Below are 12,749 nucleotides of genomic sequence, written 5' to 3'. Positions count from 1 at the left end.
CAACCCTGCAGAAGGGAAACTTCCATCAGATAGAAAAGGGGGGGCTGCGATTTCTCATCATCCCTCCTCTTCACCATTCCAGTGTTTTGTTAGAGAAAATGTACAGTTGGCCAACATGTAATTCTGCTTTAGGATACTGGTGATAGAGAGGGTCGGTGGGCAGTTTTAAAATAGCAATAATGACTTTGGGTAGCATTTGTTTTAAAACTCTTTCCCATCCAGATTCCTAAAGGAGCCCCGTTTGTACACAAAGGGACTTGGAAATCTACTGAAAAGCGCATTTCCCCTGCTTGTGTGTGAGTGGACATGTCTGGGGACCCCAATGACACTGAGTAGACTCAGCAGCTCGGGGGTGTCAGGATGAGGGTCTGGAAGAGAGGCTGCCCCTGCAGAGAAGGGCTCACCTGACTCTGAGTCTTCTGTTTCAAGACAGGAACCTGGGATAAAATGAAGCATTTTCTTTTCCATTGCAAATTAGCTTACAAAAGCAGAATGATGATTTTTAAATGTGTGCAACGTCAGAAACCGAAATATGCATGATTTGGAGAGAAACCTTTGCATAACAGCAGGAGACAGGAGCACCTAGACAATCTGATGACTTGCTACAGAACCACTGGACAGGAGAGACTTTGGGGGGCATAATGCTCTGAGGCTTTGGAGGAGGAAGCAGGACATCTGTTCTCATCCAAGGGCTAACCAAATCTCCAAGGCCTGTAAGGCAGCAAGCTTTCTAAGTGGATTAACTGTATCCTCCCAACAACCCTATCAGGAAGCGACTGTCATTATCCTACAGATGAAATAACTGAGGTTATAGAGGTTTATTATCTCACCCCCGGATCCACAGCTAGTAAGTGGGTGAGCTCAGATTTTTGGGCAACAGAGTGAATTACCACACAAGTTAGTATATTTCAGAGGGAAAGGGCACAGTATTAAGATATGTGCTAGGACAAGAAATGTAAACCATGAACACCATGGACAAACCAGGATGGATGGTAACCTTCGTTACCACCTGATTTAAGTGAGATGAAACAAAAAGTATCTTTAAACATTATTTAGTTATTTATTTACACAATGATTGTTTATTGAGTACCTACTACGTGCCAGGCACTGTTGTAGATAAATTCCCTTCCTTCATGGAGCTTACGTCCTAAAGTGTGCATATGTGTCTATGTGCACGTGTGTGTGTGTGTGTGTGCGTTCAGTAAGTGTGTATGCATGTGCAACAGTGAAACAGATTTAACATCTTTTCTCCTGTAAATCTGTTGAAATAAAACTTTGTCCTATTAAAATTTACATGGTAGCTCAAGTTATAACGGGTTGAACCTCTAACCTATGAATCCTTCATATGTTAAAAATATATTTCAAAAGCATTAGAATTCTACCTTCCCTAAGTTAGGGAGGTGGAGAAGGCTAGACCAAGATTCAGGAATCTTAGATGCACGTTCTAGCACTGATACTACTTAGGAGTGAGGTTACTTTGCCTTCTCGTAGCGTTTTCTGTCCTACGCAGTGCACGGTCACCGTGAGATCACACTCACCTTAACTCTGCAGTCACAGCTTGCTTTCACATGTTATTTCAGTCGGTCCATACAATGACCCTACGTAGCAGGCAGGACGTTATTTTTGTCCAACTTTACAATGAAAATCTGAGACGGTCCAAATGACGTAATAAGGCTCCAGCAGGAAACTCGAGCGCAGGCCCCTGGGTCCAGGTTAAGGGCGAGCGAGACAAGGCACATCAAGGCGCTCTGGAGACCACGGATGGAGGTCTAGAACTTCATATTCGTCTCCATGGAAGGCAGGGTGACAGGGTGAGGCACAGCGGAGTGACCAAGTACACCTGCCGCGGACCCACCCCTTCCACTTAACAGCTGTGACACCTAGGCTCTCTGAACCTGTTTCCTCATCTAATTTTTAAAACTGGAGTTCCTAATGGTGCCTGCCTCCCGGAGTTGCTATGAGGATTAAATAAGATAATGGGTGTAACGCACCTGACCCAAATACCTGGCATGGAATAAGGCTCCATCCTTGTTAGCTATTGTTATTCTATGAGAGAAGCCACCATAGAGGCATTACCCCGCCTCACCCATCTCCACCCTCCATGCCACAGTAGAAGACTGTGCTGGGGTGCATTGCACTGCTCAGGTTTCCCAGCCCTTGCATCACAGGAAACAAGCTCAGGAATCGGGAGCAGCAGAAACGGCAGTGGCAGAGTCACAGAAATATGGCAACGGGGTGTTTCACGGCCCTGTGCCTCCATAAGGGGCATCCAATGGTGAACAAAACCTTTAGGCTGCCTTAGAGGAGTTCCTCCAATGCAGGGTGGGCATGTGTACTCTGTTTCATTTTCACTCGAGATTGCTAAACGTAATGGTGAATTTGATTTTTCTGTCTTTCAACACGTGGGCCTTTGTATGCCAACACTGCGGAATGACATGAAATTCACCTTTAAAATACGACTTTGTCCTTGCTGGTTATCTATTTCATATATAGTAGTGTGTATCTGTTAACCCCAAACTCCTAATTTATCCCTCCCCCGATTTCCCCTTTGGTAACCATAAGTTTGTTTTCTGTGTCTGTGAGTCTGCTTATGTTTCGTATATAAGTTCATTTGTATCATTTGTTTTTAGATTCCACATATAAGCGATATCATATGGTATTTGCCTTTGCCCAGTTTACTTCACTTAGTATGATCATCTCTAGGTCCATCCATGTTGCTCCAAATGGCATTATTTCATTCTTTTTCATGGCTGAGTAATATTCCATTGTGTGTGTGTGTGTGTGTGTGTGTGTACACACACATATATACACATATATACGCATACGTATACACACATATATATGTATATATATGAAGGAAGAGGGGAGGGGGAGTGGTATATATATATATATATATATATATATATATCACATATTCTTTATCCATCCCTCTGTTGATGGACATTTAGGTTGCTTCCATGTCTTGGTTATCGTAAATAGTGCTGCAATGAACACTGGGGTACGTGTATATTTTTGAATTACAGTTTTCTCCGGATGTATGCCCAGGAGTGGGATTGCAGGATGATATGGTAGCTCTATATTTAGTTTTTTAAGGAACCTCCATAGTGTTCTTCATAGTGGCTACACCAACTGTATAGCACAGAGAATTATACTCAATATTTTATAATAAGCTATAAGGGAAAAGAATCTGAAGAAGAATATATATATACACACACACACATATATATATGTATGTGAATAATTGAGTCACTTTGCTGTACACCTGAAACTAACGCAACACTGGAAATCAGCTCGACTCCAATCGAAAAATTAAATTAAAAGAAATTAAAACATATGATTTTGTCACAACCACAAAGAAGGCCTTCAGAGAGATTCCTGTACCCTCCCCTGGAACTACTGAAGAGGGAGAGGAATACACACATCTTCAAACAGGAGTAAACTATAAAAGTCAAGGTGAAGAAAGCCCTTGGACAGTATGAACAATGTGCAGGATTGTTGCAGGAAGTACATCAATTAGGATTCATTACATTTAAGAGATGTCACTGCAAGAGAGTAAACTATAACTGTGCGTGTCTCATTTAGCATGACAAGACACCATTGTTCACACAACACTTTAATGTAATGAACACATGTTTCTCTTGGCCTAAGTTTCTTTTGCTGTAGAAGTAAAATCTTAGTTGTAAATGTTTTCCTTCCCTACAGAGTATCTCATATTATCCCCATGGAAATATTAAACAGATGACACAGATACAGATCCCTACTTCTACTAATTAAATGCAAGAACCAAGTAGGGAAGACTTGCCAGGATTACAACACAAAGCTGATGGCAGAAGTGGAGCTGAACAGGGTCTTCCTACTTCTAATCTGGAGATATCTTTTCCAAAATGTAGGTCCAACACTTCTTCAACTGCTGACCTATTGCTCTTCTATCCAAGTATGGAAATATAGCAGATAAAACAAAGGCAGAATAATCAAATCCTTCATACTGAAAAACTAGGAAAGTGCATACTATTTTCACCTTACATTAAAGAGAACCCATTGTGATAGTCCATAAGCAGGACATATCCATGGACTTTAAATATTACATAGAAAGCACTTTTTTTTAAAGTACCATGTAAAATGTCACTGAGTAATCCAACAATGTGGACACAGAGCCTCCTCTCACTACAAACATATAATATTGATATCTAGCCACACTCAAAATAAAGGAAAATGTGTAGGAAGCCAGGAATAAGGAGAGAAATCAAAACGAAAGTTGTCAGTAGGATTTCAAGCCACAGTGAACCAGGGGGATTCCAGACAAAATACCTGCCCTGTGTGCTAGGGTCTGGCGTTTGAATACCTACATGAGGACAAGAAATGTGACTTCACACCAGTAAGGGAAGGACTCACGCATAAATTCCTGAGTTCCAAGAGCTACTTTGTCCTAAATAAAAAAATAAATAATAAAAGTTGCCTATAGTCAGGAAAAATGGTAGGAAACATGTCAACTTTTTATGGCCTTGGGCAGAGGGAAAATTCAGCTGTGAGGTATAACATTCAAGGTCTACCCCACCTTATAAGATATATATAAGATCTATTTACCTAGAGTCATTTAGGAAAACCAAATTCTTGAGTCATATAGGAAAGCCAAACTGAGAACCAAGCTAAAATCAAGCTAACACTAAAAACCAATCACTGAAACCCTGGGTCCCAGCAAGAACACTCAAAACCATTTTGTAAGAACCTTTCGCAACATGAGGAAAACAGACCACTACCAAGTAAACATCCCAGAAAACATCTCAGAATTTAAGTTATGCGCCAAAAATCATACACCTGCAAAATATGTAGGAAAATGAACCTGGGATGTGAGCCAAGGCAGTCTGGCCTGGCTCCTGCTAAAGCAGGTAATCATATTAAAACTGAAGTGTAACCACAAAAGGAATAGAAACAGAATGTATGATAATGTATAAAAAAATGAAGGAAAAATTTGACTAAGCCAAAACATGGCAAGAAAAGAAAACTGAAGACACCAAGTAAAAGCACAGTAAACAGAGAGCAAAGTCCAAATATATCATTACGCACGATATATGTAATTATGTCTCCTTAAACTACAGATATTTGAAAATTTAAATTAAAGATACAAAATCAGTTACAAGTGGTTTAATAAGCTACAGTTAAAGGAAAATTATCCAGTTGATTTGATAGTTATAGTAAGGGAAAAGATATGTCTGGAAAATATAGATGTGAAAAACATAGATACAGAAGAAATACATATGCAAAATGAAGTTTATTTTGAACAACAGTAGGAATATAACAAAAAATAGACTCTGAGCCACAAGAAAATTATTTAAAATAGAGTAGTTAATACATAACTTAAAAAGTAAAGGAAGAATTCACTCAGAAGATATAACAATATTGAACTAGTATTTACCTAATAACATAGCGTCAAAATACTGCTATATAAAGCAAAAACTGAGAAAATTACAAACAGCAACTGACATCACAGTCTTAGAGGTTGATTTTAATGTACCCCAGAACCTAAAATATAAAGTAGCCCAAAAATTAGTAACGCTATTAAAAATTTGAACACCGTAATTTGAAATTTCATCTAGTCCTCTGTGGGTATGTATATATGTGTGTCTGTATATGTACACATGTGCCTGTATAAAACCCTGCAGACGATAGAGAATACACAATCCTTTGCAAGCACGCCTTGACATGTATTTTTAAATGGTCACCTATTAAGTCACAGAGGATATCTCCATCAGTATCAAAAATCAATCAGGTCTATATAACCAAAATGGACTAAAATATGAATAAAATGAAAAATAACCACACATCTCTATGTGTTTATTAATGAACTACTACAATTCTAAATAATTACCGGGCTACAATAAAAAAAATCTCAAGAAAATTTAAAAATACTGAAAACTGAACAGTGAAAACTCTTTATATCAAATCTATGCAATGCAACTAAAATAGGATCAGAAGGAAATACTTCTAGCCTTAAATACATATATTGCCATTCCTCTAAGTTATAACCATTTGGGTCATGAGAATTCATATTTAAGAAGAGTTTCATTTCATCTCATAAAGCATTTATTTGACTTCATAAAGACCAAATTGGATTTTATAGACTTTAAATTGGTGGCTAATACATCACGCAGTCATCTTTTCAGCTTTATCACTAATATGTTGTGTTAAGTTCTCCTCAGAATACAGATGGTTGCATCATCTCCCTGAATTCTTTGCCATGGTGTTTATTGTTATTATTATAATTTGCAATAAAGATAAATTTACATAACTTAGAGTATCATGAATACGTTTTGTTTGTAACATAGTCAAGTGTCAGTTTTTCATTGCTTTGAATTTAATGAGAACAAGTAGTCATATTTTGAAAAAATGTATTAAGGGAAAATGGCTTATTAGAAGTTATAACAACTAAAGTAAACTACTGAAATAACTTTGTCCATTTTAATAAGACTAATGTCATTTAGCCATGCCAACTGTGGAGCTTATGAGTTCATAAAAATATTTATCATTGAAAATACTGAAAGCAATGTTAAATATGTTTTCAACTGTAAGTGTTTTTTCAGGGATTAATTACCCTTGTAAGGTGGGGGGTCAACATATTGGAAAGCAAGTAAATTCAATAATTAATGAGCTAAGCTTGCAATTCAACAATTTTTTTAAAAATAACAAAATACGGGCTTCCCTGGTGGCGCAGTGGTTGAGAGTCCGCCTGCCGATGCAGGGGACACGGGTTCGTGCCCCGGTCCAGGAAGATCCCACATGCCGCGGAGCGGCTGGGCCCGTGAGCCACGGCCGTTGAGCCTGCGCGTCCGGAGCCTGTGCCCACAACGGGAGAGTCCACAACAGTGAGAGGACCGCGTACCGCAAAAAAAATAAAAATAAAAAAATTTTTAAATACACCCAAATAAAGTAGGAGTAACTAAATAATAAAGTTCAGAAATTGATAAATTAGAAGCCAACCAGAATCTAATTCTTTGAAAAAGAAGCCAACCAGAAAAATTCATAAACTTCTATGAATTTTGATCAAAGTAAAGAAAGATAAAAATAACAATATTAGGAATAATAAAGTAGAACTTAAATACAAACAAAGTGGAGATTTTTTAAACCATAAAAAATAAATTTCTTCCCATAAATTTAAAAACACAAATGAAATAATGTCTTTCTAGAAAAATAAAAATACAGATTCCAAAACTGAACTAAGAGGACATAGATAAGCCAAACAGAACTATAAACTTTAAAGCAATTAAATCATTGGTGAAAATCTACCCATATACAAACCATCCAATTCACTTGGTTTTATAGTGAGTTTTTAAAACCCTACAAGGAACAAATAAGTTTACACAAAAGGTTCTTTGTATACCTCTTTAGGGCTTCAAGCTATATGAAAGAATTCTGTAAAAAATAAAGCATCTTATCAATGATAAATATTATTCTCACTCTTAAAGTTGATACAAAGACTAATATTTTGGGTAGAAAATCACCTGCTATTATTTTTAAAGGTACAAAAATATGTCTTTGGTAGAGTGCAGTGATAATTCTAGAAGGCACCTGAAACAGTCTTTAGAAAGAGACCCACTGAAGTCATCCTTTGGACAGAAAACAGGAAATGTATGGTTGGCCCAATAGGAAGAGTTGGAGGTTTTGAGGCGGTAAGAAATTAGAAGTCTTCTTTGAGCTTTATTAGGAACAAACACAGGCCATCAGGAGGACCTGGCTTTAGACGTATGTTCAAAGCGAGATGTGGTTCAAATAATAAGTGAAGACCATGAGCTTCATCCACTGACCAACCAGCCAGTAAATATGCTTCAGGAAAACAAAATATGACAAAAAGAAACAGATCAAAGGCAAGGATAGGTTTTTCCAGAGATCAGGATCTCAGTAACCAGGTGGATATTAACCAAAGAAAGTCTGGTTTCTATTTTAAATTCAGGATCGTCTGGAGCCCAGAGGACCAAACTGCTTTGTCTTTCCCTTAAAATAATAATACAAGTTATTCAATTTCAAGACAACAGGACGAAGAGAAGTGGAAAATGCTGCAGCCTAAGCCCAAGTTCAAGGGTAAAGGAAGTGAAAAGGGCAGGTGAGAGCTGACACCTGGAAGAGGCAAACAGGCCAGCTTCCCAAGACTGCAAGATAAATGAGGGGGTGTCTGGGGGAACCACTGAGGACACAGAAGGGGGCTTTGTTACTTTAAACAGCAGGGGGACCCGCTGCTTTGTCCCAGCACCCTGAACAGAGGTAGAATGCATGCCCAAGTTTACCCAGTTTAGGACAAATCCCACTGACCCACGTCACGGGCAAGGAAATCAGAGGACACAATCTTAGAACACTCTAGGAAAATTTTCTCTTCTTCAGTCTTTGGCTACCTATTATTCCAAGCTGTAGAACTCCATCCCTGTATACAGGATTTACTAAGGAAAGTGAGCATTTATAACTTTAAAAAATCAACAGTTCAGGGCTTCCCTGGTGGCGCAGTGGTTGAGAGTCCGCCTGCCGATGCAGGGGACGCGGGTTCGTGCCCCGGTCCGGGAAGATCCCACGTGCCGCGGAGCGGCTGGGCCCGCGAGCCATGGCCGCTGAGCCTGGGCGTCCGGAGCCTGTGCTCCGCAACGGGAGAGACCACAACAGTGAGAGGCCCGCGTATCGCAAAAAGAAAAAAAATCAACAGTTCATTCGAAATATAAACATGCAAAATGAAAGAACAATAAGAGTTCACATGCATGAGGATCTAAGTGAAAAACACATTGGGAGACGTTTCTTGCCAAAAATTTTTTTAAGAAACTTTTCAAAGGAGGGCTGAACTTGCTATGTTCTTCTATTTATTTAACCTACTTCACACACACATACACAACATCACCATCGTCATCATTTTAGGAAACTTTCTTCTCTACAGAACTTTCTTTTTGACCAAGCAATTAGAAAGTCGATTATCCCTGATAATCAAGTAAAACAATGAAAAGCTGAATCATTCAATACTCTGCCAAAAATGCATATTCTCACTTCTGACTGTAGTTATTTCTAAGTTTATATTGTGCAGCAATGTCGAAGACGATTCTGAATTCACCCTCGGGCATGACTTCAACCTCCTACAAATGCTATCAGGAGCCTCCACTGCGGGCAATCTGTGATCCCCGTTCAGCTTAATCACTAGCAACGTTTCTCCATGTTCTCTGGGGCAGGTAAGCTCAGGTACATTAGGTACACAGCATAAAGGTACCCCAAATAGAAACCATGGCATTTTGCATGTGTTAACACTCCTGTTACCCCATAGCCTCACATCCCCCTGCACTGCTCAATTCATCACCCTACCCAAACGTGAGCCAATTAAGTCATATGAGTCCTGCCAAAGCAACAGTTTTTCCAGTGCAAGAGTTAAAATGGAATTTAACGGCCAGACCACAGTTTAATGGGCTGTAAAAGTGCCCTTGGTAACAGCACAGTCTTCTCCAAAGCCAAAGAGAAAGTTGAGGGCCTAGGGGAGGTAGAGCGGGGGATCCCTGGGCATTTCCCAGCTTCTCTAGGAACAGCGCAGCAGCAGGAGGACAGGGCTGGATTATATCAAGGCAGCACCTAGAAAAGACCCTCAAGCACTAGCTTTTGGTACTAGAAACCTACACTTATTTCTCTGAGAACCGTAGCCTTCACCCCACCACGGCGGTCTCCACTCCACTCAGACCGTTCTGGCTGGGAGATACGAACATCTGTCTGTTTCCATCTTGGCGCCACCTCAGGTGCAGGGAGGAAAGAGGAAACAGTAGTCAGAGAAGCTCCACTTTTGGTACAGGCAAAGAGAAAGGCAGGACAGCAAATGCCAGGGAACAGAAACACATCTGGATGAGAAAACTGCCCACAGGCAGATGAATACACCTATGAGCTCACACAAGCAAGAACGCCTTCTAATAAAATACCGTACAATTAACACGATAACGTCACGTAAGACGAATAGATTGTGATGGGAAAAAGCAAGTGTAAAAAGGCAATGCTCAGAATAAGAACGCTTGGAAAAGGCAGAGCCTAAAACAGAAGGAGGAAAATGCAAGAGGCAGCCCAGTCCAGGGGAAAAGGAACCGCAGTGCCAGAAAACTGGTGGAGTAAGCCCTGCTACTCTTCCACCACTCCTGATGGTGACAATATTCAGCGCTCACTGCAGGCCCAGCACTGTCCTAAGAAGGGTATACAGATCTCTTCTCATTTAACCCTGACACCAAACAAGCCTCCAGGGTAGACAGGAAGATGAGACATCGGGCAGAGCTGGCTGGAATTCTGGCTCACCATCCGGCAGCAAGGTAACTTCCCCAGCTCTCAGTTTCCTCCTATCTGAAACGCGGTCATCATACCTGTCCCGGGTGGTTGTGAAAATTAGAGATAATGAACTTAAGTGACTACTAGCGGCTGTTATTAGCGTGATTGATCAGATTAAAATAATCAGGAGTGAGGGACAGAAGAAAGAGCTATAATTGAATAGAAATGGCGACAGAGAAGTAGTCATGGAAACAGGGCACGAAAGCACCCCTTTGGTGACACAGGCTCAGAGAAAGAGTAGACAGCGCCTGCGCTTGGCTCCGCGCTTTGTGTGTCCGTGGGCAACTCGGGCAAACTCTGAGTTTCAGTTTCCACCTCTACCGAGTGGGTATTAATATCTGCCCTTCCTACTTGGCAGGGCTGCTGTGAGGACCGCATGAGATGGCACCTGCGTTTACTATGACAGGCAATGAGTTTATGCAAATGTGCATAATAGACAGGGACACCCTTTCCCCCTTATTCCATTTCCCAGGCGAAATTAAAACACTCAACTAGTAGAGCCATGTCAAAACCAGGCAATTACCGGCTGCAAAGCCTTTAAATAGCACATGCCTCCTTTGGTCACCATTAACAGAAGCTAGTTAACTTAATCTGACATCGAAGGTTTGTTTCGGGCTTACCTCCTGCACCCTGCACTTTCTATAAACCATCCCTGCTTTGCGCTTCCCTCACAATTTAGGCCTTTGCTTATTCCTCTCTGGAATGTTGTTGCATTTCATCTCCAATTGACCATCTTCTGCTCATCCTTGAAAACCTAGTTTAAATGCATCCTTGGCATAAGGAAGTGCTTCCCTTCTCCCTACACTATGTATCATCTTTTCTGAATGTCTTATCCCACCTAGCACTTTCCTGGATTATGAGTGCTGTGGTGTATGCCATCTCTCCCACCAGTCTCTAGGCTTGGGGGTGCAGCAATGTTTCTTTTCATCCTTTATGGAGACCTTAGAGCATGGGACCCCTCCAGGAGCAGATGTATAAAACAGACGCAATAATGCATAAATTCTGTCGACCTGATAACTTTTTGAAATCATTACAACAACAGTAGTTGCCGTATTTTAAATTAAAAAGTATTTAAAATATAAAGTACAAACTCCACGATCCTAACAAAAGTTTATGTGGGGTGAAAATAAATGAAGATGAGAAGATCCATTCGGAGGCTCCTGCTTTCCAAAGGAGGCTAAAATGTAGTTTGGAAATGTGGGTTAATTACTTTCAAACATGCATCTGGCTTCACTGGCCTCAGTCACCACGAAAATGCTTCCTGGAGAGTGACAGCCTCAGCCCAGAGGAAGGGAGGAGACAGGGCGTCCCCGTCGTGCTGCAGGCACTCAGGTGTCCCTGGTCCCCTTCCAGGCACCTCACTAGTCAGGCGCACGGCAGCGTCTGCGTCCCTGCCAAGGCACGTCTCTCTCCCAAGCATCCAGGGCTTCCACCGTTCTAGCCTGGGTGCTGCTGGCGCCCCTCTCCCAGTAGGTGAGACCCATGAACTTCAGCCCACTGCCCTCCTTCCTCAGTAAAGAGGTCTCAGCTTTAGCAGAGGGCTCTCACACTCGGCGTTCCAGGCAGAGCAAGCCGCAAATAACTAAATTTGTACGGGTTAAAACCCCGGGGCTATTTCCAGGCCAAGGTCCACTCAAGAGCCAAAGCATGAAACTGCCCCTCCCAGGGTCCCTTTCATTGAAGCTGCTCTGTCGTCCCTGCCCTGGTCCACGGGGAGGCGGCCACGACCCAGAGGTCAACTCGCCGATCCGGGCACCCTCCCGGCCTTGGTCCCCGCCGCACCCCGCGGGTCCAGCTCGCTCACCGATCTTGGCCAGGGAGGCCAGCAGGATCCACAGGGTGATCTCGAAGGGGATCTGCACGTGGGGGTAATCCAGGGTGAACACGGGCAGTCGGCTCTCCTCGAACGGCGTCGTGCCCGGAGCCACCACGCTCGCGGGGCTGGGCGGGCTGGAGCTGGTGCCCATGACCCGCGGCGCGTCCAGCAGGGTCTCGGCCAGGGCGCCCGCCGGCCCCGCCACCTGCAGGAGCAACGGCAGCAGCAGCAGCAGCAGTAGCGGCTGAGGCGGCGGCGGCGGCGTCCGCCGGCTCCGCCGGGTACCCGCCGGCCCCATGGACTCGGCTCCCCCCGCCGCCGTCGTCCCCGAGCTCGGCCCTCGGCGCGCTCAGTGCATCGCCCCGGAGCGGGCAGGGCCGCCCTCCGGGCCCGGCACGGAGCGGGCAGCGAGAGCCGCCGCCGCGGGGCCGGAGGTCTGCAGCGCACCGGCCGGGTCCCCGCCGCGAGCGGGCGCGGCGCCTGGTGGGCGCGCACGGGACGCGAGGCCACGGCGCGGAGCCTCGGCGCCCTCAGCCGCCCTCCGCCGCCAGCCGCCGGCCCATGTCCCGTCCGCCGCCCGCCGCGGCCCGCGGGCGGGGGCGGGGCGGGGCGGGCG

The 12,749-nt window shown here is 43.2% G+C and overlaps 1 protein-coding gene across 1 annotated transcript in view; it reads right to left on the bottom strand.

Annotated features, from left to right (window-relative positions):
* The window catches only part of SLC9A2 (solute carrier family 9 member A2), an 89,190-nt gene extending 76,759 nt beyond the window's left edge, over positions 1 to 12,431 (bottom strand). The window contains exon 1 of the mRNA XM_032653119.1: positions 12,122 to 12,431. Coding sequence (XP_032509010.1) covers positions 12,122 to 12,431 — 310 coding nt within the window. The remainder of the gene's footprint in view (positions 1 to 12,121) is intronic.
* Positions 12,432 to 12,749: the final 318 nt, after the last annotated feature.

The sequence above is a fragment of the Phocoena sinus genome, chromosome 13 (genome assembly GCF_008692025.1).
Source record: "Phocoena sinus isolate mPhoSin1 chromosome 13, mPhoSin1.pri, whole genome shotgun sequence".
NCBI classification, from domain to species: domain Eukaryota; kingdom Metazoa; phylum Chordata; class Mammalia; order Artiodactyla; family Phocoenidae; genus Phocoena; species Phocoena sinus.
This window is presented reverse-complemented; position numbering and strand designations above follow the sequence as displayed.